Raw genomic sequence first — 26345 nt, 5'->3', positions numbered from 1 at the left:
TTTATGATTGCAGCGTACCTTTCCAGCTACGCAAGTCCTACTAGACTTCAGACAGCCAAAACTTTGTCCTTTTGTAGCCTTTAACTGGGATACTAATCCTTTTTTAAATAATTCTAGTCACATGATGCAAGTAATGTACCCTAAGATGCTGCTATGCTGCTTGCTAGTACTGCCTTTTAAGAAAGCATTTTTCCGTGAATCAATGATGGGTTGGGAACTAAAATGAAAGAGGTTCCTCACTTCTTCTTCGCACCGAGTCGACTCAATCAATTGGACCTTGGGTTCAGCAAAATTTTGGCCGTGAGAGTCGAGAGTGTACCCAGACAAGAGACCAAATCCCAATCTCGATCATTTCAAAATAAGTATAGTAGGTAAAGGAACTTATGGATCAACTTGTGGCTAATTTTGTCTTTTTTTTAAAAAAAAAATCCTTCTAAAAGTTTAGGTCTAGGCTCTTATTATCCATTATGCGATGTGGTTCTATGAATTTTAGTACCGAAAAATAACAATTATAGCCATAACTATTATGGGCTATGATAATAGCTTTGGAGGATCATCAAAAAGCAAAATGATCCTAAAAATCTTCGAAATAATTTTTTTTTTTAGCCTAACTGGCGGCCATCAACTATTATGATAGCAACATGGCGTACAAAGGCTAACAGGATTAAAACAGTGCTACTATGAAAACTTTTGATGTATTAATTTATTTTGATGGCGATATTTTATAAAAGCAAATGATTAACTATAAATTGATGCAAATTCTCTACATAAAGACAGCGCTAGAAAAGAATCACAATAGTCAATCTAGCATAAAATTATTGTAATAGTTAAAATATATAATAAAATTGTCATGGTTGCCACAAAGAAATAATCATTTATACCGCAATTTATATATCAATAATACAATGATCCAGACCTCATCATAATTTTTATTTGTCCTGTTGAAAGTCATACATCCAAATGCCTGATATGGCATTTGCCATCTATATGTTCAACAATTGACCGATCCTTGCATTTAAACAGGTCTGAGACTACCAAAAATTAGCCTCTATCAGAAATCCACATAAGCCTTAGTTATGTAAGGCATAAACAGATGCTTCTGATATCGCATAACAGATATAATTGTTAAAACAAATGAAATGAAAAATTATATTTATTCTCTAAGATGAGTATCAAGAAAGCTGCTAAGTTTCGACAATAAGAAATGCATGCCAGTAATTAAATTAGCACATCCTACTGGATTTTGTAACTATAAATGGAGAAATAATTGCGTGCATGCACTCATTTTCGGTGATTGGCTCACCATGGCCATTGGTAGCGTGGTCCTGCACGTTGTATCCGATAATTTTTCTCAAAGGCAACCCTTTCTTTCTTTTTTATTCTTTTATTGGATCATCCAAAAGCTAAGTTATGGATTGGGAGGTCATTTTTGAATTTATTAGGGGCATCGTAGAGCATCCGTACACCATCCCAAACCAACTCCGGCAGTGTCCTCTCAGTTGTCAAAATGGCGATGCCTTGAGTCTTGATGCGATCGAGCACACAGAAAACCGGGCGGGACCGCGTGAGAGAGAGAGAGAGAGAGAGAGAGAGAGAGGAGTTCAGGCGGTTAGGCCGTCGTCGTCTCGTTTCGCCAGAGTCCGGTCACCGCCGGCCAGCTCGCCTCTTCTAAGCCTTTATCGGTTGGCCTTGGCGATGAGTGCCGGGCATCGAGGTGTCTTTTCCGCCAGATCCCCATCGGAGCCGGCTTCTCCTCCTCTGCAGTGAGCGAAGAGGGAGGGAGCGAGGATGCCGCTCGTGCGGTTCGAGGTGAGGAACGAGTACGGGTTGGGAGATCCGGAGCTCTACCGGGGGTCGGCCAAGAAGGAGGATTCCAAGGCTCTCTTGGATGGGGTCGCGGTAGCGGGGCTTGTTGGGATCTTGAGACAGCTGGGCGATCTCGCCGAGTAATTCCTCTTTTTTCTCTTTCTTCTTTCTTTCTTCTTTTTCTTGCTATGTCTTTTTTCTTTTTTGTTTTTTTTTTTTGTTATCCTGTTTGTCGATTTCTTGGCATTCGTGTCTTTCTTGCTAAATGGTGCGAAATCTGTGGTACTCAATTGGGTATTATAATGCCCATGGAAATTTAAAGAGATCTTTTCGTCTTCTTTTTCATTAAGTTATGTAGGTTTAAAAGATTCAGTTACGGCAAAATGTTTTAATTCGTTTCAATTCAAGATTCATATGATGCATTATTCAGAGGATAATGTCGTCATGTCATCAATCTATATGTTTGTGCTTAAGCATTTTATGATTTTTTTTATTTACCAAAAAAATATTTTTAATACTCCTTTCTTTTACGTTAATTGTTTTTTGATTTAATTTCCTGGAAAAAGAAGGGTACTTTTGAGGAATATGTATGAAGGAAAACAACTTGCGGTGGTTGGGCGGATTGGAGGGTTCGCATGTCCGGCACAATTCAAATGAGCAAGTTGATGTGAGTGGGGATAGTGGTCTTTATCAATTTGGGTCTGTGTGCTGTCCAGGTAGATGGACTACCATGAAGAGTAACTTGGCATGACGATACATTGTTTGATGTGGACTCATTTGCAATGTATGTGTTTGGGCAAGGTGTTTGAAGATTATGTTAGGCTTCTAGAAATTGATTACTGGATGGAGGAGAGAAGATTCAAGAATTCAAATATGTTGGGAAGGTATTTTGTGGAATCTGCTTGGATCACGTAGCTGATGATTTCTTCAAAGAGTGGAACGGGGATTGACAAAGATGGTAGGGGACTAACCAGAAATCATTACTGAAATTTGAAATGTTTTAATTAGGAGAAAGGCTTCCTCTCAATTGATATTTCAGAAGGAATGGAGATCCTGGAGATGCACATGTGCAAATGCTTCTAAGGAGAGGTAGCAGAAAGAATAGAGGAGGGAGGGAAGTCAGCTGTTTGCAGCAGTGGTCGTATGTTACTTGAAACAGCCTAGTGGAGAAAGACAGTTTGGGGGCTGGAGTGAGTTGAGCTTGTGAGGCAACCTATGTGAGTCTTCAAGTGATTGTTTAAGATTAGGCAGTGTGAGGTTATGCAGATAGTTTGTTAGCAAAAAGTATCTTTAGAAAAATACAGTACCCTTTTGATTTTTGGAAAAATAGGCTCTTTATGTAAGAATTACATATTTATCTCTTTTATTTCTAGGGATTAAAAGCTGATAGGAAGTGTTTTCGGAGGAGCCATGTAGAGGAAAAATGAACTGTCTCGAGCATATTAGCGAAGATTGTATAGTTTTGCATCCAAACGAGGTCAATATTAGGGTTTTGGTGTTGAACAATCAGGATTGAATAGTGTAGGTCCTTGTGTGTGGACACCAACCTTATTTTAAGGACTAGGCTATCTCTTGAGATTAAAGGGGTAGGTAGGTGTGAGTAGGAAATGCTGGATTTAATGAGGCACAATATGCTGGGAGCCAAGGCCTGATGATTAATAAATTAGCTGGAAACTATGATGCAAGGTTTTAAATTCTATGGGATGAGTTGCTCTAGTTTTTCTATGAAACGGAATGTGCTGCTGTCCCGCTCCGTCCTGACACTTGGGACAGAAGATGTCCCAAGATGTGCCGATCGGAATGCTGGGACGATGATGAGACGCTCCTGTCCCGACACATGGGATGGTACCCCTTTTGGTGTCCCGCAAGACATCCCGTTGGGGCCTGATTCCTTGCTACGATGCAAAGGAAGTATAGGTTTGTGCTTAAATTGTGCATGCTACATCTGGCTATTCTACTTCCAACTAAAGCAAGCCCATAGAAAAACTAGGCTAGGCCACTGGTTGTCCCAAGATCAACTAATACACCTCTCTTTTATTCTCTTAAGAGAATGTGCATGTGCAGTTGTGAGAGAGTGTGAGAGAGAGAGAGAGAGAGAGCTCATGCATAAATAATAAAATCTCAAGAGGGAAAAATGAGTTCCCAAACATTTTTCTGGTGATGAGGTCATAGAAAGCCATTAAAAACACCATCATCTATATTCAGCCATGTACATTGTATGTGCTGTATGCTTGGATAAATTAACAATATGCCCTGTCCAGGTGGTATGCTTATAAATAAACATTATGTGGTGCATAGATTATGTATAATTTCTATGGTTCTGCTAAAATGATCTACTTTCTTTTGTAACTCTTTTTTTTACTCCTCCCTTTATTCAACGTTTGACCTGTGACCATGCAAATCATGGATTATCTTGTTTGTACTGATACAATGTTTTTGCAATTTCATAGGCTTGCTGCAGATGTTTTCCATGACCTGCACGAACAAGTGACAGCTACAGCTGGAAGGGGGCGTAAAATGTTGACTCGAGTAAAGAACATAGAAGCAGCACTTCCATCACTTGAGAAGGCCATTCAGGGCCCAACAAGCCATATACATTTTGCTTATGTAGCAGGTATCAGTTTTTTTGAGATATTTTATACATAAGTGCGACCAAATATCGATTATGTCAGGTCTGAAGTGTAACTAATTTTCCTATTAGTTTTCTTCTGCGCTAGAATTCTGTGCACATCTGCCCAATTCTTTTGTGGTGCTATCTTGCTTGGAGTTGTCATCCATAAAGCATAAGCTGACTCTTTCTTGATTTTTAATGGCCTGGTCGTTCTGGATGTTTGAAGCTGTCTAGTTTTAAGTTATATTGCTGATTGAAGACTATTATGCTCAGAAATGGTGGCAAGAATGAGATGTGGACATGAAACTCAACATCTTCAAAAGACTCAGGTCACAGCTATGGATAAATGTGTATTTGATGCGTTGCCACCATGTAGTATGATCAAGAGCATAAAAATGTCGCTTGGAGGATTTTTTTTTTTTTTTTTTTACCAAGAAGACCGAGAAGATGCCCCATGGGTTTTTGTTAGTTTGTGTTTGTCGAGCATTTCTTATCAGAAAAGGGCCTGCATTAGTTTATTATTTGTCAGGGTCCTCTGGAGACCTGTAGAAGCCTTCTACCAGTTCTGACTACAAGCATTCAGTTAATTCAGTAGAAGATAGATTTAATTCTAAGATTGCAGATCAGTTGTATTAAAACTAGGGTGTGCAAAATTTCTGCCAATTCATTTGTTTTGCCAATATCTGTGCGTGTAAATATATAGGCACGACACCACATTTACATGTCTTTGGCTGGTCTTGAAGTAATACGGCCTTGTTTGGCTTCTTATTTCTTTGTTCTTAGCTTAATATACAATTTTCACTTGGGAGACAAGAATGTAGCTTTTGCTCTTCTCTAGCGGCAAGATGTTTTGTGCTTGGTCATTTGAAAAGATTTGCTTTCATGATATAGATATTGAAGTGATTCTAAGCAAATCTTTTGGACAAATAAAAAATCAGTAGCCTTTTTTTTGTTACACCATACTTATTTTAATGACAAATTAACATTAATTATAAGTAGGAAATATCATGCATGGTCACTGAATTGGATTGACAAATGACATGGTGTTTCAAAAAGAAGGCAATAAAAGGCTGACTAAGACAAAAGCTGCGAGCTGGAAGGTATTAAATAACACCAATTTATATCGATATAATACCAACATGACAAAATTCATCATTTGTTTGAGTAATCAAATCAGCATATTCCAGCTCATTGTCCTTCATTATCATAGATCATCTTGTTTTTCTTCATTTAATGTGACAAAGGATTTGAAAGTGTATGCTTGTGAAGCCCCTTCATGCAGTTAGTGGTGAACTAGGATTCAGTGTTGAATTTCACAAACAAATTTGATGCTTCCCTATGCTTACCAAAAGAAGCCACCAAAACCCAAACTTTTTATTTTACCCTGTGGCAGCAATAAATAGATGAATCACCATTTCACTGCAATGCACAGGCCTGAAGCATCTTCAAACTGTTGTATGCTACCCTTATTTGCTGCCAGGCTAAATTGTAGAAATTGATGGTTGGAATTGTTATTTTCATTAACAATGTGATCGTGGTAATTCAATTCCTTGACAGCAAAATGTCAATCTCAGGTTGTGACTGGCATGCCCATCTCCAAAATGAACAGAGTCACCTCTTATTCAATGAATTGCCACCCTTTATGATGGATTCCTATGAAGAATGTCGTGATCCACCACGTTTGTACCTGCTCGACAAGTGAGATTCTCATGACTAGTGTGCATTATATGTCCGAAAGACTTTTATTTTTCTTCTAATCATATAATGTGGTTGTACTTTTCAGATTTGATAATGCTGGTGCTGGAGCTTGCTTAAAGAGATATTCAGATCCATCCTATTTTAGGAGGGTTTGGGTTCTATCAGAATCGGATAAAGGTGAACATGCACAGAAAGAAAAGAAAGCTCTGAAGTTCAAGGTGCCTATGATTTTTGCTTTTCTTTTCTAATCCCAGTCTTCCAATCTTTGTCAGATGAGTTGCTTGAAAGGCTTTACAAGGTGATACGAAATACAAAAAATGTCATATATATATATATAAAAAAAAGTTTTTATATTATTTATGTATATATTAGTCAATCTCATGGTCTATTGTGCTGGTATCAGGCCCCGAACCGGTTGCTCGGCGGCACGGGTTGGGACGGGCCGACGAACGGGAGAGAGAAAAAGCGAGAGAGGGAGAAGGGGGAGAGAGGGAGAGAGGAGGATGGCGGAGGCCGGCGACCCGGCCAGGAGGCGGAGGAAAGCTCTGTGGAGGAGCTGGCCACGGAACGAAACAGGGGACCCAGCCGTGGAGCCCGGAGGAGCGTCCTCCGTGCGGCTCGCTGGCCTTTGTCAGCTGGCCTTCACATCCCTCTCTCTTCCTCCCTCTCCCTCTCCCTCCCTCCTCTACTCGCCCTCTCTTTTCCTCTCTTTCCTTTTCCTTTTTCTCCTTTGGCAACGTATTTTTTTTTCATTGCCGGAACCGTCCTAATCCGCCGTTGAGACGGCTCGGTATGACCGGAAATGCCTGATTCGGAATGGTTCCGCCGACCCTGGTCAACCTTATTATCAGGAGTAACATGCCTAGTTTGAACTTAAATGTGTTTGGTTAGAATTGGAAATATCATTTAGCAAAACAAGTTGGAATCTTCTATGGCACAACAAAAGTTTGACAACTATCAAGTTGTGTTAAGCATATCTAATTTTGGGAAGAGTCAATTCTGATGGACCATTCATGACCTGAATTGACCTTCAGGGCTGGAGTATCCCTCCTATTCCAAGGAAAAAGAGAGCCCATGCCCATGTGGCTCTGCCCATGGTCGAACATTCTTCGTTAATGGATTAGAAATTACAGATAATCCTTGGCAGTTATTACAAAAACTTTAATCTTCCATTATCTAAGTTAAGGACTATGCCAGCCATTTAAGATAATGTTTATGGTGTGAATAAACAAGTTCTCCAATTAGTCATACTTTCTATGATATGTAGTTAGAAACCATAAGCATTGGTCATATATTTCTTAGCTGTGTCTTCATGCGATGACCTGCAGTTTTTATGCTTGCAAAACCTAAAAATCTTCTGTAACATACAAACGTGCACAGAGAAAAGGATCACATCTGAGGAATGGAGAAGTTCATGCAGCCTACATATCGCGGCACAATAACAGGTATTTTCTTCTGAATGGTTCTTCCGATTCTAGGCAACATGCAATGGATTACTAGTAAACAATGCCTGTCTTCTTTATTGGAACATATTACACTAATCTTATATATCGATATATGTGAAACTAACAGCCTAGCTAGCATCTTACGTTTTGCATCTCCAAGCACTGGTGCGGAAAGCTCTTCCACCGAGAATATATCAACACCTGATATTAGATTAAATCCTGAACTTGCTGGTGAATCCAGGCCTTTTGGTTCAGAGATTAGGTCCAACTATGTTGAACAAGTTTCAGATACAAACCATTCAGTGGTGCCTGTTGTCCAAGAATATGATAGCCTGTCTGATTTTGAGTTACATATCAAACAAAGTGGTGCTTGTGCTTCTGTTTTACATGATGAACCGAATGGAGATGTTGCAGATAGTAATTCTCAACATGATTCTTTGCAAGGGCAGAGCGTTGACAAATCATCTTCTGTTACATGGGATGAAAAAATTGAAATTGTTAAGTCTACCAGTCCCATATCGTGCGATCACATAATTGCAGATAAGGTCCAAGATTCAGAGTCTCTGCCAGTAAACTCTGAACCACCAAAGATGGATCATACTGAAATTGAAGTCTCAGAGCAAGAAGACATCTTGTTTGATATTGCTAAAGTACCAGTATCATTATCTGGTGTGAATCACATTGATGAAGTCACAAGCGAGACGGATAACTATATGGATGCACTTAATACACTAGAATCTGAGGCAGATACAGAAGCTGAGTGCCAAACCAAACGGGAAGTGAACTCTGTATCTAACTTCCATTCTCAAGGAATGGAATCTGGAACCGGAAAGATTCCGGTGACAGCTGGGAAAAATCCTGATTCCTGTGATAATGAATCTTTGAATGCATCTGACGGGCTCTTGAACCAAGTTGTGTCTCCAAAATTTTCAAACTTGGTCTCTTCAAATAGTTTGGAATTTGTGCAGTCACCTCACATGACTGACTATGCTTCCAACCTAGAATGCTCTGTTGCCAATGATTTTTCTGAAAATAATTATCACAACATTACGAGAAGGAATGGCTTTGAAGGCATTGGCAATGATCTATATCTTGATTCAGGCATTCCTAGTTTGCAAACCAGATTAGGCAGTGAAGCTCCAGTAGAGACATCCATATCTCAACATTCTCCTTCTGTTGATACTGCTGACATGTCTTCCATTAAACTGTGGACAAATGCTGGCCTTTTTGGTTTCGAACCTTCAAAACCTCCAGATCTTGGTATTCCAAATACTGCAAGCCAGAATATTGTATCTGATTCTAAAAGCTGTGCATGTGATTTTTCAAGTGACGCAGAAAAGACTAAGTTGCACGCTCATGGATTAGTTTCCAAATCAGACACTTTAGATATGCCAAATGAAAGCATATCAAATGGTTTCAGCTCGATGAAGGAAATGGATGGGACACTATCTACTTCATATTCCTTGGTTCAGAGTAATTTAAGTGGTGATCACATGTTTGTCGAAGCATATAATGTGGTGCAACAGCATGATGCAACCAATTGTTCCCCATCCTTCAAAGCATACCTACATGGGGATAGGCCTATCAAGCAGATGTCATCTTGTTCCCCATCCTTTACTAGCATTTATGCTCTCCCTGATGAACCTGATCTAACAAGAAACAATGGTCTTGCTCCTGAAGCTGAACGATCAGCTACTTGTAATATTGAGTCACAATGCAGCGAAGCTGGCCAAAGCACAAATATTATCTCATCCAGTTTTACTGGCCTTGCACAGAGATTTCTTGGAAATACTCTTAGAAAAGCATCACATACTACATCGACTGGAACTATGAATGCTGAAGGAAGGAAGTCAGAGGAGAGTTGCCTTCCAAGTAACCACCAGAAAGCACCAACTGGAGTTGAATCTCAGGATTCTAATGAAGAGAACAGCAAAGAAAAGATTGGACATGGATCATTGAAAAAGTCTATCTCTTCTACTTCACATTACTCAGAGCAATCCTCTCCACCACTTGAACACATGAAGATCTCTTTTCATCCTATGAATGGTTTGGAATCCAAATTGAAACTGGAATTTCCCAATGGCAATCTCCATGAAAGCATTGAAGATTTGATGTTTCCATCATTTCAGTTGCTTCCAGAACCTGCTGTTCCTTTGCCAGACAGTGGCTCAGATTCAGATGATGACACATTCTGTAGGTCTTGTCCATATTCTTCCGAGGATCTTCTCAGCCCTCGCTCATATTCAAACTCTGAGCTGTGGGAACAGGAGGAAAGAAATGGATGCAAAGACCATGAGTTATTTGGTGATTCACATGGAATTTCATCTTCAACAACATCCATCTCTAGCTACATGAGATTTGAGCAATTGAACCATTCCAGCAAAGACACAGTCAATGGACTTGGGACTTTGGAGGCTGAGAAGGGCATAGTGTCTTTTCAATCTCATTCCATAGTGGACCTTCCTGGTCTTGAATCTGTTATCTCATTGAAAAATCAACAGGAAGGGAGATTTATTTTCTTGTCAGATGATCCAGTGATCTCTACATTGCAATCCTCAGATCAGCTGCCACCACCACCACCTCTCCCTCCAATGCAGTGGAGAATAACGAAACCTTCAATTGCTTCAGGAGAGGATAGAGATGCTAATGCTGTTGCCCGTGTTAACCAGTTTGACGCCCTACAAGATCCAAAATTTGCTACTCAACAGCAAGAACAAAGTGCACCAAAGCCACCATCTATATCTGCAGTTATCGCACCACATCCCCAAAAGAATACAGTAATAATTATTCTATTTTTTGGTTCCCTTTTACATTAGGCTGTTAAGAGTATCATAATATGTAAGATGCTTGGTGTTTTTTCTCATTCTCTTTTATCTGTTATTTGCAGCAAGATCAGCAGAAGCTGAATGGGCACAAAGAGTCAAATCATGTTGCTAATAACAAGGAACTAAGGGAAGAGTTGCTTCATCATATCAGGGACAAGGTCTGTTTCAATCTTGATGTCAGTTTGCTTTCTATTTCATTAACGTCATCAACAAATTAGCATTGCTGAATATCTAATAGTAAGATTTTCTAGCGCAAACTCATTCTTTAGGTCTGACATTGTGGTCAGTCCATCATAAGCACATTAAGCACTATCATCTGCATAAAGGAAGTAAAGGAGAGGAGGAGGTTTGGGGTTGTGGGGCAGCTTGTGTTGTGGGGACCTGAACATAGGTCCATCAAACCTGTAGTTTGGGTTGGGGCCATATTTACCTAACTTGCTTTGGGTTTGGGTTGGAAAATGTTAACCCAATTTCAAGTCAGTTTAGGTTTCAGTTGAAGTCACAGGCAGCCCAACCCAAACAAATTATCTGAAATAGGGTCCCCAACCTGATCCAAGTCATATCTAGCCCATAAATCTGGGCTCCCAGTCCAATCTATCTCATATACTGTGGATATTAGGTTAGCCAAGCTATCATAAATCCCACTTGAACCAATCGGACTTCACTCAACCTGAAAAACCCTATTCCAATTGTGCTTATGTTGAAATTTTTGGAGCTAATTTGTACCAACTAGTTTAGTTGGTAAAGTTGTTCAGAGTTGTTACCAATGACCTAGGTTTGAGTCGCGCTTGTACCTCTTTGAAATTTATTACCTCAATCAATTGAGTGAGGGCAGAAGCCTCCTCTTGTTGTCTCCCAAAAAGAAAGAAAGAAAGAAAGAAAAGAAAGAGAAGAAGATTTTGGAGTTGAGTTCAGGTTTGGGTAGTTAGATTGATTATTAGGTCCATTGGTCATGTTAGGGGTATTTTGTCAGTTGGATTAGTTCTTGACCCAACCTTTTCAATTCGCATCTCTAGGTGGGGAATCAAAACTTTAAAATTAACTCTATAAACTAGCTGAGTTACTGTTAGTCCTCCACTTTGCATGTTATCGATCTCTGGACTATTGATTCATCAAAATATCCATGATTTTGAAATTTGTGGTTCTAAAGAAATTTTGAATGTTAAAGGGTATTCTCAGACGGCGAATAAAAGAGAGTTTATTCTTCAGGCTAAATTGGAGGGAGATATCTCATGGACAACTGTTAAGGAAAAACCGGTAATAAAATGGGTGCTGGCTTTTTGCACATGAAAAGTTCCTCCTGCCACACAACATGGGGGTAAGCTGTCACTGGCAGGAATTAGTGCCATATATGGGGGTCAGTTGAATATTTAGTTGCCAAGCCAGCAGTTGGCCTGGAGATTTGCCCTAACAGGCACAGCAAAGCATTTTCCATCTGATGCTCGTTTTAATAATAATATTGAGTCAAAATAACTTGTTTATGTGGTGGGAAGAGAACATAAATGCCCTTATGAAACTACCATTCATGCAAGTTGTTGGTTGTCTGTACAATTCATGGTCTGATTCTTATACAAGTTAAAGGACAGTTAAATCAAAAAAAAAATTGGAATTATATAATGTGCTCTCAGATGTATATTTTCATCATGTATAATCCATGTTTGCAGCATGATCAGCAGAAGCTGAATGGACACAAAAGACTGGAAAATGAGAATGCTAGCAATAAGGATCTTGATGAAAGGGAGGAGTTGCTTCTTCAGATCAGGAACAAGGTAAATGTTCATCTATATGGAAGTGTTCTACTCTCATTAGTTTTTGGCAAGTATTGGTTGTGTGCTGGCAGGTTATCTCAGCATATTTTCAATAGTGATGGTGCTCTTGGGTTAAGAACTGCTCAGGAACACACCTTTTAGGTTGATATTTTGGGAATAATGAGTAAATAAAATAAATGTCTTTGTGAAAAGACACAATAAATAACCTTATTCCTTAATCCATTCATTGAAGTCAATTATTTTCCTCATGTTGAGGATTAAATTCTTGTTTGGAGTCTCATTGGCTGAGTTTTATTGAGGTCTGGGAAATCAACATCCCAAATGATTAAATATAGTTGCCAATACTGATAGAAGAGAATAAATGCAAATCTTTGCTTTCAGTATGTTGTGCTAAATATTTACATTAATCAAACTGCTTTTTTGGCCAATGCTGTGCAGACATTTAACCTGAGGCGCACCACGACATCAAAGCCAACTATTGTGTCGCAGCCTACCACCAATGTCAATGTTTCCGCAATCTTAGAGAAGGCAAATGCAATTCGCCAGGTTGCGCTCATCTCATTTCCCTTTGTTTCCCTTTCAAGCTATGATTTTCTTGTTGTTCATGCTGTTTTCATCTCATTTACTCAGGCATTTGTTGGTGGCGATGAGGGTGGTGATGATGATAACTGGAGTGATGGGTGACCGTATGACCTAACTGGAATGCATTTACAAGCATTCTTCTTCATATTCAGCTGAGTGCCAGCTGAAGCATGTTGTTAAAATGTGCATAGCATCAGTTTCCATAGTGTAATTATGGTTGGCAGGTCTTGTCATGTATCTTCTTAGTTTTTTTCTCCTCAATTTTTCATTTAATCTTAGTTCAGATTCATATCCTGGTGCAGAAATTTGGTCCGTCCTCATGTATCATAAATTGTTGTTGCCATCATCTGTTAATGGTTGGCTGATTAAATAAGCATGCTGTTTTGTCATTATGATCTCTGAGGATAGGAACCATTAGTTTAAAGTTGTGCAATGATGCAACAATTGCTTCTATTTAATCTGAAGTGAAATCTCCGGTCTCTTAATTCGCCATAACAAAGTGCCTCAGCTTCCCTTACCACTGTGAGCTACATTTTACAGCATCTGTAAGTTGCCTCATACTTAATTCTGGAACAAAAATATAATGATTATTGCTATCTTCAAATTTCAAGTTATGCAGTCTGGAGCCAATGGGGAGGAATTGTTGGATTTTTGTCAGTTGCCTCCTCTGGAGACGGATGGAGGCTATTTTTAATCCAGTGGAAATGTTATCCATCAAAATCATGGGTGTTTAGGTATTTTTTTGATAAATTCTTATATACTAGTTATGGTATTACAGAATAATTTTCTATTCAAGTATCAACAGGCTAATTAGCTTCGGATGTCTGTTGTGCAATGCATTTTTTCATCTAATTGGTTACTTATGAAAGCAGGAAGAACGGCAAATCCTTCTAAGACAAATGCACAGTCACGTTCAAGGTTGGCTGGGAGAGTTGTGCTGGAACTTTGCCAAATTGTGCACGGTTAGTGACTTCGCTCCTTCTGTTCCTTCTGTTCCAGGAAGTGCATTGTGCACAGTGTTGCTCGAACAAAGATGGCTGAAAATTTCATCTGCCAAGCTGTTTTTCTGTCTGCTACCAACCTAACACAACATGAGTTTGTGCCTCTTGAGGGTCTGTTTGGATGATTGAGCTGAAAATCTTATTAAATTTATAAATTAGGCTAATACAAAATGTTGAGTTAGGTCTAATTTATAAATATCCAGAAATAGTTTTGGAGTGAGTTGGCTTGGAAAAAATTTTCAGCAGATTTTTTTTTGAAATTCAGGCCAGCCAGGACATAACTATTTTTTGATATTTTGGTGGTTTGTATTGGTTCAACCTAACCATTCAAATTGGCAGATATTTAATGCATAGTTACCAGACCCTCTAACTCAGAAAATTTTTAGTAGAGGGGAAGTGCAAGCACCAGTTACGTCAGGCTCCCTCCTTTTTGACTTTAAGCCCAGGTCCCATGGCCCTTCCAATGCGAAAGAAATGTTTGTGTTGGCAGCCACCGCTAAACCACCACTTGAGCCTGGAAGACACTAAAGAAATCTTTTTGCATCGGCTCTCTTATGCTTTTGGTTATTTGAATTCATAGAATTATTGGAAACTGTCCGGCTTATTATACCTGTAAGCTTATAGTCATTTAAAGATTCTCTTGTCCCCAGTAGCTGAGAGATCTCGTCAACCTCAAATCCTCTTTATTTTATCCCATATGGATCCAAGCCCGCTCTAACCGCCAGATACATTGCATGGGAGCATGTGTTTGTTTGTCAATAAAAATTACAATTCGTCTTTGGCTTAAAAGAATGTACTATTTTTCTTGGAATAAAAATTATTACTTCACTCCCTTAGTGGAACACCCACACAATGAGTATTAAACACCTGCAGAAAGTCCATCTATTAGAAGATTTGTACTGTGATAAGAGGCATGAAAATATCATGATCGCACAAGAATAAATAGATAATTCAGAGGTCATGGTCAAAAACTAATTTATTATATCAATCTCTTGTAAAAACGTTGAATCTATTATAAATACATCTATGGGAATCAGAAAAAAAAGATGTCTAACAAATTAGAAGGGATATCTAATATAGCAATCTACAAGGTAGTCCACTAAAATTAGCCATATATTAACCTGTAGCGCCACTAGCTTCTCTATAGGTATATGCAATTTCATAAATCAATAAATTAGTCTCTATTTTCCAACAATCTTGTCTTAGAAGATGGAAACTACTCATGGAGGATGGGGGCCACAAACGTGGAAAATCGTTTTTTTGGGGCTACAGCTTCGTCAAAGCAGGCGGGCCGAGTCCCTTAAAACTTATTGGAAATTGCGACTGTAGGAGGCTTAGAACGCCGCCAGCCCGAGGTTTGGAAACGTTGTTTTTGTAGGTGATTTTTTTATAGATTTTTCTTGAATATCTTTCTAAAAATTCAAATTTATATAAATATTTTTTTAAAATTTATATTTATTTCTGTACCTCATAAAATACTATTTTTGCATATATGCCCCTAATATAACAGTTCTTCTAACATTGTTAATAAAAATTATATTTATTTTAATTAAACATAACATATATTTTGAAAATTAATTTTGAAATTTTGAAATTATAATTTTTTTTGCACATCTACTCATTAAGGATATTTTAGTTATTTTAATTTGAAACTATTAACGGCGTTAGATGGTGTGAATATATATGCAAAAATAAAGATAAAAAGAATAAAATAACAAAACAAGTATTTTACGAGGGAATACAATCAAATATTAATTTTGAAAAAGTATTCATGCAAAATTTAATATTTAGAAGGGTATTCATATAAAATTTAAAAAAAGTTATTCTGAATGACTTTTTCTCAAACTCCAATTCTCCCGTTCGCATTCAAGCGTCCAAATTGGATGGGTTAGTTATAGCCGGCAGATCAATCGAGACACAAAAGCTACCAAACAGTTCGAGGCCGAGTCCTCCCGCACGAAGTCTGCAAGCTCTATGGGGAAGAAGTTTTCTTGGTTGGAAGCAAATAACACAGTCGCTGTCATGTTTACCGATATATTACGAGAGGATGGATGAGGACGATTCCTATCAGTTGTCCAATTAGATTCTATCCAACGTAACATCCATAAAACGTCATTTGGCATGCGCGTTGCCATGAGAGCGACAAATTTGAAACCTCCATACGGGGAATTCTATATCTTAATGGTGTGTTACGAGGCGTGGTGACGGCAGACTAGAGGAGAATACTGCCGTCGGGCCAGTGAGCTCTTGAAATCAAACAAGATGAAACCGATGAATCTAGGCCTTTTATTTTTGCTGAAACCAAAACCAAGAAGGGAAGGTCAAAATTTAAAAAAAAAAAAAAAGGGGTAAATGATGGTGCGAATTCCTTGAGGGATGGTCAAAGACATAAATTTTGTAGCTGAATCAGTTCCAACGCTGAATTGATGAACAAATCTAATGCAAAATGCATGCTTTTTATTCTAATTTTTTCCTTTTTTTTATAAAATATATTCTATACGGCGTGCATCATGGCTGTGCACAACATGCATGCCGACAATTACAGCCGCCTATATTTGCAGCGGTGCAACGAAATTCAGCACACAGAAATATGATACATACTGATACTGGGTAGAATATATTTTTGTAATCTATATTTAAATATGGTCGAACTGGTTCAGCGGTGAGCTGGTAGGTATAGGTGACGGAGGGCAGCGTCACATTGTCTCATACGTACCCGATCCCTCGTTCCGCCCAAAATCCAAACCTCGTCTCACCTTTTTCTCTTTCGTTCCCTTTTGGATTCATTCGTAGGGGAGGGAAGGAAAGTTGGGAGCTTTTCGTGGGTTTTTATCGTGTGGTTGCAATAGGAGGGCCTGTTGGATGCCCTTCGCCCCTCGGCAAAGGCCGGGCCTCTCGTGCTCCTCTATATAGAGCGAGGGGGAGAGAGGCATAGAGAGCGTGGCCGAGTGCAGAACGAACGCTCATCGGAGAGTAAGAGACATGTCGAAGAATTCGCTGGAGAGGCATGCATCGGTGGATGCGCAGCTGAGGCTCCTGGCGCCGGGGAAGGTGTCAGAGGACGACATGCTGGTGGAGTACGATGCCCTGCTCTTGGATCGCTTTCTTGACATCCTCCAGGACTTGCACGGCGAAAATATCAGAGAAACGGTATCCAAAATCTGTTCCTTTTCGGTCTTTTTATCCTTACCGTGGCTTGATTTTGCGAACTTTGTAGCTTTTCTTTAAAAAAAACAGTTTAAAGTTGGTTACGGAGGAAATCCATCTCGCTGCTAGTGAAAAGTTGGGATTTCAACCTCAGTTCTGAGTTTTCTAGTGCCTTTTGTGATAAATTCTGGATAATCTGTCTTTGGATCTAACAAAGGAAGCTCGTTTCTTGCTGGGTTTTTTTTTTTGATAAAAAAAATTGGGATTTTTTTAAAAAAATTAATTAGACCTTATACTAGATGTTTTCTCATTAAGATTTTTCTTTTTCTTTGTTATATGTCTCTGTGGGATAGAACTCATGCAAGTTATATGCATGATAAAATGTGCATCTGTTGATCTTGAAGAGTGAACCACCACAATTGGTGGAATTCGAACTCCGCTTCGTGCCCCATGTGATTTAGCTTACGGTTTTAGCGAGTCCATCAAAGTAGATCTCTTGGTAGTTCAAGCTATTTGGAAATGAAATACTGGTAGATTTATGAGGAAATATATATGTGCTGGTAGGTGCAAGAATGCTACGAACTTTCTGCCGAGTATGGGAGGAAGCAGGACCTAAAGAAGCTGGATGAGCTGGGGAATGAGCTCACCAGTCTGGATCCTGGGGATTCTATTGTGGTTGCCAGCTCATTCTCCCACATGCTTAACCTGGCCAACTTGGCTGAGGAGGTCCAGATCGCCCATCGGAGGAGGATCAAGCTGAAGAAGGGAGATTTTGCCGATGAGAATTCTGCACCCACCGAGTCAGACATCGAGGAAACTCTTAAAAGGCTCGTGGTGCAGCTGAAGAAGTCGCCTCAGGAGGTCTTTGATGCTCTCAAGAAACAGACAGTCGATCTGGTTTTCACTGCACATCCTACTCAATCAATCCGCAGATCTCTGCTTCAGAAACATGCAAGGTCTGTCTACGGGATTTCAGAATATGTTGGATTGGTCTATTTGAAAAATTCTTTCAAGAAATTTCTTATTGGATTTGTATGTGATTGTTCAGTTTAGTAGTTTGCTGCCTGCTACCCATGCATATCTTCTTGTTCTAATTTTAAGTTTTATGAAAATTCTAATCATTTCCTGTATCAATTATCCTCTCACAAGCTCAGTGCACATGGGGAAAGGCTTACTAGAATTCATAAGTATATCTTTGGGCTGGAGGACGTTTAGCTGTTAACAGAACATATACAAACAGTTATAATGGCATCCAGATCTTATATTGTTGATATAAATGTGAATCCTTATTTTCTTACATCCTAGTAGTATTTCTTCAGGATAAGGAATTGTTTGGCACAACTTAATGCCAAGGACATTACTCCCGATGACAAGCAGGAGCTTGATGAAGCTCTTCAGAGAGAGGTAATTTGACTCTCATGTATCTTGTATCATCATTTAGACTTTAGTCCAGGGATCTGTGCTTTTGCTGCTGTTTTTATTTTTATTTTTATTTTTTTAAACCCTGACCTTCCACTACATTGTTAATATTTATACTTGCTATATATAATGTGAACTCCCCGATGTGGGGCCAATGTGTCTCCATTCGACTTTTATCTTCACCCTATCTCGGCACTCCTGTCTCGAATTTCTTTCTTTTCTATCTTGTCATGCAGCTCCCATATTGTCTCTCTTATCTAACTAACGTGCAAGGCACGTTCTGAGCACTGGTATTTATAACGACGCTCCTAGAGCTGAGTATCCATTCTCTTTTTTGAGTTATAATTTATGATAATGAGATTCCTGAGTTTTTAGCTGGTTGACTAATAACTGTACACTTGAGATTTGGTCACCATTGTTTAGAAGGGAAAAGATGGAACAGATTGCATAATAAGTATCTTACAAGTTTCAAAGATTAAGAACCTAGGCTGGATTTGAACTGTATCCTTACGATACCCAATAAGAAACTCACCAATTCTACAGGAGGCAGAAGAGTCAATGTTTGTTAGCATCATTTTCTTTTAATAAATTAGAGTTTTCACTCTGGGTTCTGCATTTGGAGCACACATGATGAAGCAGCGGGAAAGGAAGAAGGGTTGATTTGATCGTCAAAGTTACACCTCGAAGATCAACATGCAAATAGAAGTAAATTGGATTGAAGAACCCTTCGCTTGGTAAAGAAAATTCTCTTGAAAAGAATTTTATTAATATCTCAAAAGGCTACCACATATAAAGTAGTAGATACATATATATAGGACATGATCTCCTAAGCCTAAGTTGGATATTAAATCCGATATAAAATCATACTCAAAATAGGTCTCAACAATAAGGAAACACGCTGGAATTATTCTACCACAAATTTGGAAACTTGGCTAAAATTCAGTTTTGTTCCTAATGGAAAATTTGTAGAAAATCCAGCTAAAATATTTGCTTGTTGAGGTATTCGCCCATGAATCTGCTGACTCTTATGACGCTTGGCATGGTCTAGCTAGTCAGAGTATTTGCTGGCTGCACCATATGCTGCATCACATGGCGCCATTTAAAAATAACTCAACGTAAGTGATGTTAAACTTTGAATATCGGTGCTATACTTTTAACTTTTAAACTTTTTAAACTTTGATGAAAAAGCACAATTTTTAAACTTTTAACATTGGTATTCTGCTGCCATCATAATTAAAGTCCTGTATTTAGTTTCCTGTCAAAATAATCTTCTCTAGCTAGCAATACCATAAAAATTTTCATTTAATCCAGTATTGTGTTTATAGTAGGTATAGGATCAAGTCAAGTTGAAAGAGCCCATGCACAACATGTTAGCTACTATCTTTGTACTTGCAGTTATTGCTTGCCACATCTTCTTTAAAAAAGGGAAAGAGTAAAAAGAATCACATCTTTTTTTAAAAAAAACTCTTTTGATGTTGCTCATGACCCGGATTTTTATCTTGTTCGCTTAATGAATAGCTCAGCTTTTGTTTTCTGTTTGCAGATTCAAGCTGCCTTTAGAACTGATGAAATCCGAAGAACACCGCCAACTCCACAGGATGAAATGCGAGCAGGCATGAGTTATTTTCATGAAACAATTTGGAAGGGAGTGCCAAAATTCTTGCGCCATGTTGATACAGCTCTGAAGAACATCGGGATCAATGAGCGCGTTCCCTATAATGCTCCTCTTATTCAGTTTTCTTCTTGGATGGGTGGCGATCGTGATGGTAAAGTTTTCTTTTCATGGATATCTTTTTTACAACGGGATGGATGGGGAACTCTTTCAAGGGTTCAATTTTTTCTAATTGTTTAGCAAAGAGTGATGAACTTTGGTAGGGAGGGAATGTACTGAGTTCTGTTCTCAGATCTACTGGACATTGAAATCTTAAATCTGTATCTTGTAATGTATAATTGGCTATATGATTTTATTTGAAGTTGTCTATATTAGTTATCAAGGAGATATAGACATTCACTTGTTGCTTATATACTTTGCTAACTTCATGCCTATATGTGTTATGCAGGAAATCCTAGAGTTACTCCAGAGGTTACAAGGGATGTATGCTTATTGGCTAGATTAATGGCTGCGAACTTGTACTACTCCCAGATAGAAGATTTAATGTTTGAGGTATTACAAACCATCCAGTCCTGCTTCTATAGACTTATGTCTCTCTTGGCATCTTATACTTGATGGAAGGCTCTTTCTTTATATAGTTGTACACTTTACATATGCTGACACCATCTTATTTGATTTTAGCTGTCCATGTGGCGCTGCAGCGATGAACTACGAGTTCGAGCTAATGAACTGCACCAGTCCTCAAAGAAAGATGCAAAACACTATATAGGTATGCACACCATTGATCATGCTGTTATCAGTAAATTTTCTAATGTGGTGCTTGTAGAATAAGTTACTTATCTTCTAGCTCAGGAAACTTACCACACATCCTTCTTTTTACTGCCTGACCATGTCATTAGTAAATTTTCCATCTTCTCTGATAGGCTTTGATCTACAGTTTATAATCCATAGTTGAAAAATCTTTTGATCACATTTGCTTTCTTTGATATGTTTGGTCTTTAATGAAGTGCTTTTCTAATTGTTGTAGAAATGTTTTTGATGCAGAGTTTTGGAAACAAATTCCTCCAAATGAACCTTATCGTGTTATACTTGGTGATGTGAGGGATAAGCTATATAATACGCGTGAACGTTCCCGTCATCTATTGTCAAATGGATTTTCTGACATTCCTGAGGAAGCAACTTTTACCAATGTTGAGCAGGTTCTTTTCTATCAATCCTATTAGTGCTTGTTTTAATCAGGAACAAATGTCCATACTTCTTTATCAATTACTAATATATGTGGGTGAATTGATGTCATTGGTCTTCATATAATCAGGAAATAATTTTTTAATGGAGAAATGATGTCAAGAACATGACACCTCTATCATTAAGACATGGTTTTTTACATAACTTTCTTTCTAAGCTGCATTTTGTTATAGCAATTTACTGATCTTCATTCTGTTGTTTATTTTTCATCTATGCAAATGCATGCACAAATAGGTGTTTTTGTTCACACACTAATGTATAAATATTTTAATGAATTATTGTCTATTTAATGGGCATGTTACCTTCTTTTTGTTTTGTTTAATATCAAATGCTTCTCTGTTGCAGTTTCTGGAACCCCTTGAGCTCTGTTACAGATCACTTTGCTCTTGTGGTGATAGACCAATCGCTGATGGTAGCCTTCTGGACTTCTTGCGCCAAGTATCAATCTTTGGCCTTTCTCTTGTGAGACTAGATATCAGGCAAGAGTCTGATAGGCACACTGATGTTATAGATGCTATCACTAGACATCTTGGAATTGGATCATACCGTGATTGGCCTGAAGAACAACGTCAGGAGTGGCTGTTGTCTGAGCTTAGAGGCAAGCGCCCTCTATTTGGTCCTGATCTTCCCCAAACGGAGGAAATTGCTGATGTTTTAGATACATTCCATGTCATAGCGGAACTTCCTGATGATAATTTCGGGGCCTATATCATCTCAATGGCAACTGCTCCATCAGATGTGCTTGCAGTCGAGCTCTTGCAGCGTGAATGCCGTGTGAAGAAACCATTGAGAGTTGTGCCATTGTTTGAGAAACTTGCAGATCTTGAGGCAGCCCCTGCAGCTCTAGCCCGACTCTTCTCGATAGACTGGTATAGAAATCAGATTAATGGAAAACAGGAGGTCATGATTGGGTATTCAGATTCTGGTAAGGATGCTGGTCGTTTATCTGCAGCTTGGCAGTTATATAAAGCTCAAGAGGAGCTCATAAAGGTTGCTAAGCAATTTGGAGTGAAGTTGACAATGTTTCATGGAAGAGGGGGGACTGTTGGGAGAGGAGGTGGCCCTACTCATCTTGCTATATTGTCTCAGCCACCCGACACTATTGACGGATCGCTCCGTGTGACAGTTCAAGGTGAAGTCATTGAGCAATCTTTCGGAGAGGAACATCTGTGCTTTAGAACTCTTCAACGTTTCACCGTAGCTACCCTTGAACATGGTATGCGCCCTCCAATTTCTCCAAAGCCAGAATGGCGTTTACTGATGGATGAGATGGCTTTGGTAGCCACAAAGGAATATCGCTCAATTGTCTTTCAAGAACCACGCTTTGTCGAATACTTCCGCCTGGTAAGTAATCTTGCACTCATGTATGCAGCTGCCAATTTGGTGTGGCATTTTCTTAAAGATACCTACCAGATAAGTTTTTAGCCATCATTTCTGGTTGCCTGCTTGGATTTTTCCAGGACCATCCTTCATGTTGTCTGATAATCTAATTTTTGGTATTAATAGGGGAATGCTGATGCATTCCATATATGATTTAAATCCTTAGAAAAGGCCTCCTAGAAATTGCTTGGATGTTGAAGTAGGAATTATGTTATTGTTCTTGTGCGGTAGCCATACATTTGATCTTATCTGTGCATCAAGTGTTCAGAAATTTTTCGTGATTCTGGGTCATTATTTTATCAGGTAATTGTGTATGTATGATATATGAGCATTATATGATCTTTTGATCATTTCCTAGGTTTAATATGTCTCCATTTAGTAAGGGTTGTTATGCAAAATATGGCAAGCTGGCGTATTTCTGTTTTTTGAAGGGGAAGAGGCTGGTACCAATCCGTGAACTCTTGCCAAGATTCCGATTTTTAAAAAGGAAGAAAATCTGGCCAACAAGGCAAGAGGGGGTTGGTAACTGGTGTATTTCTGTTAGTGAAAGATTTTTACATGTTTGTTTTGACTCTCATTCTATAGAAAATAATAAATATTCATATGAAATTTATAATCCTTTTCTTCTATAATAGGCCACACCTGAGCTGGAATATGGTAGGATGAACATTGGCAGCAGGCCATCGAAAAGGAAGCCTAGTGGGGGCATAGAATCACTTCGTGCAATCCCATGGATTTTTGCTTGGACACAGACAAGGTTTCACCTTCCTGTGTGGCTTGGATTTGGTGCAGCATTCCAGCACGTCATGGAAAAGGATATCAGAAATCTTCATATGCTACAAGAAATGTACAATGGATGGCCATTTTTCAGGGTCACAATAGACTTGGTGGAGATGGTTTTTGCTAAGGGAGATCCAGGCATTGCTGCTTTATATGACAAATTGCTTGTGTCTGAAGATTTATGGCCATTTGGGGAGCGACTGAGAACCAACTATGAAGAGACAAAACACCTTCTTCTTCAGGTGAACTCTACTCTTCTATATATATTAAGCTTATCGTTAGATTGCAGGATGTGGAATGGACTTTGTTTGTTATATAATTTTAGAATGTAGGGGGGCATAAATCTTGTTAAGATACTTGCAGCTGTTGTTGTTTCATATAAAAATATGATAACCTGTTCAAGGTATTGGGAGGAAAATTAGTTTTCCTAACTTCTTGTGGGTTACTGCTCGGTCATGATTACCAAGAACAAGGGCATATGACCTACTTTTAGCAGGCACAGGTTGCTTTTCAAGTGATGAGTCCCACTCTGGGCACCATTTAAGCAACAACAAATGGTTGCTGTTCAGCTTATACAAATTGAACATACCTTGTATTAGACATGCTGCAATTTCCATGGGATAAGATTAGTATAAGGCCAACTTGGTAATTGTTATGGACTGTCATTGTTGCTAGCAGCCATTCTAACCAAACTCAGATTCTTTTCATAATTTTTTTTTTCTTGATGTCAACCTGATGACAGACTACTCGACTTTCTCAGTTAGGGCAGGCCTAAGGTGCTATGCTCTGTGAATATCTGTAACAATTTAGGGATCATAATTGTGTCTGTGCGTCCTTGTGTTAGTTTGCATTCTTAATTTGGTCCATCGAGCGAGTCTTTTTTCTTGGAATTGATTTCTATATCATGCTTGCGATATATTTCGTTTTCTAGTGCTGAAAATTCAATTTATATGGGGCACTTTGAAACATCCAATCTCTATGTTACATCCAAGAACAGGAGCAAAAAAAGAGAAGCTAGCTGTAGTAGGTCTAACCCTTCACAACAGAGCAGTGGCCTGTTCATTTCACAAAATATTTACTAATAAAAATTTCTAATTCTTAATCATCCTACCGAAACCAGTTATAAAGCCATAGTGCCTAAAGTGATACTTGGTGCTTCTTTTAAATTGTGAGGCTCATTAATCTTGTTGCAAATGAAATTTGAGGTACTCTGATATTTATACTATAATCATCCACTTATACCTGCACAAGGTAGAATCTGTAGAACGCCAAAGTTGATTTCATATGGCTTACCGCATATGATCCTGGATGACTTTAATTTTGTTAATATATATTTCCAATCATCAAAGATTCACATCTGGTCCTGCAATGTGAACTGTGGAAACTTCTGTAGGTTGCTGGTCACAAGGATCTTCTCGAAGGCAATCCTTACCTGAAGCAGAGATTGTGTCTCCGTGATTCTTACATAACCACTCTGAATGTTTGTCAAGCTTGCACACTGAAGCGGATCAGGGATCCCAGTTTGCATGTAAACATGAGGCCACATTTGTCAAAGGAGATCATGGATTCTGGCAAACCAGCTTCTGAATTAGTGAGGTTGAATCCCACAAGCGAATATGCCCCGGGGCTGGAAGACACGCTTATCTTGACCATGAAGGGTATTGCTGCTGGCATGCAGAATACTGGTTAGGTTCATAACTTTATTGGATGTTCCTCAGAAATTTGTCAACAAACGTGCGTTGTGTCTCTGTCTGTTAAAGAGTTCAACATGCCTTCACGCTTTCACAGCTCTACAACTTTTTGAAAGTGCTTGGTATACAATTGAAGTGTCAAGTATTTCTGTATTTTGTCAGAAGAAACTGTTTCCACATTGTTTCTCGTTTTGATATAAATTATAAGAGCCTTTGTGCTGGCTGGAATGAAAGTATTATTTGCAAAGTTTATCTGCTTTGCCCTTTGCCATGATTATTATGCAAGCATATGCTCGCTCGTCTCCTAATTGCTTAAATCCAGCTAGTTTGATGTTCACCACAGATCTCTAAATGATTGTAGCAGCTCAAGCAAGTTGGTTGATGGTTGTTGCCGAAAGCTACATCTTATTTTCTTATGATTTAGAAATTGAAATGCTAAAAGTTGTTTCTAATGTTAATTTTCTAAAGTATCGTATGAATGTGCATATGAAGTTCTTTATGGTCCATGAGAGGAATGTTAAATGTATGTTACTATGTAGATAAGGACTGTCTGCATGACCTGATATTTAATTGCGTTCTTGGGTACTGTAAAATTGTTTGGACGTCCAAGCTGCGAGATATGTATTTTTTTACCCCCTCCAAAAACCCACAACCCTTTATTCAAGGGAAAACACCCAAAATCCATGTATGACAATGTTACTGCAGGACAACCAAGATTTTAGCAATCCTCTCCATTCTAATATTCTCAAATCATTCTCGAGCTGTAAGCAGTGATTATTGGGTAGCTATTATGGCAAGGATTAACGAACAAGTCTCCAGCTTTTAAATTATGTAATAACAATTGCGACTACATAAGTATGCAAGCAGATGGCCCTATTATAGCTTACCTTCTTGAGATAAGAGATTCTGTGGCTGTTGAGATAACATATAGTCAGCATTGAAAAGGCACCTCTACAGACTAAAGTTTGGGTTAGGTGGTCTAAATTTCAATGTTTTATTCCATGCGATCTTGTCGACTCAGGAATCTCATATGGTAGAATTACTTATATGGGTTTCTCTCTATCTCATGACTCTCATTGATAATCTATTCGTTGCTGGTTTAGTGAGAGCATAAACAGTAAGCAGCTGCTGTAAAAACATATCAATGTGTTCAGTTACATGGGCTCCTTGAGTGAGCTTCGTTCAAAACACCTGCATGCAATATTGAAGCTACTCTTTAATCTGGGAACTGCTTAAGATTATATCTCACCAAAATTCACAAGTAATGAGTCATCATGATTCACCAAAAACATTTAAAAAATTTCACACCACTACCCATAATATGATCGCACATC

The 26345-nt window shown here is 38.7% G+C and overlaps 1 protein-coding gene across 1 annotated transcript; it reads left to right on the top strand.

Moving 5' to 3' along the window:
* The first annotated feature begins 1518 nt into the window (after positions 1-1518).
* On the top strand, positions 1519-25266 carry LOC103701209. The gene is made up of 25 exons (XM_039130599.1): positions 1519-1946; positions 4257-4420; positions 5992-6115; positions 6201-6333; positions 6519-6891; positions 7150-7226; positions 7496-7560; positions 7688-10337; positions 10448-10543; positions 12050-12154; positions 12593-12700; positions 12785-12834; positions 13016-13092; positions 13609-13698; positions 14318-14349; positions 16651-16887; positions 17449-17840; positions 18204-18288; positions 19847-20069; positions 20364-20467; positions 20597-20684; positions 20960-21114; positions 21506-22504; positions 23176-23562; positions 24714-25266. The coding sequence occupies exons 1-25, from the start codon at positions 1789-1791 to the stop codon at positions 25008-25010; spliced, it is 7269 nt and encodes a 2422-aa protein (XP_038986527.1). The 5' UTR covers positions 1519-1788; the 3' UTR covers positions 25011-25266.
* Positions 25267-26345: the final 1079 nt, after the last annotated feature.

The sequence above is a fragment of the Phoenix dactylifera genome, chromosome 9 (genome assembly GCF_009389715.1).
Source record: "Phoenix dactylifera cultivar Barhee BC4 chromosome 9, palm_55x_up_171113_PBpolish2nd_filt_p, whole genome shotgun sequence".
Classification (NCBI taxonomy): Eukaryota; Viridiplantae; Streptophyta; class Magnoliopsida; order Arecales; family Arecaceae; genus Phoenix; species Phoenix dactylifera.
The sequence above is the reverse complement of the archived record's forward strand: the minus strand, read 5'-3'. Positions and strand labels throughout refer to the sequence as shown.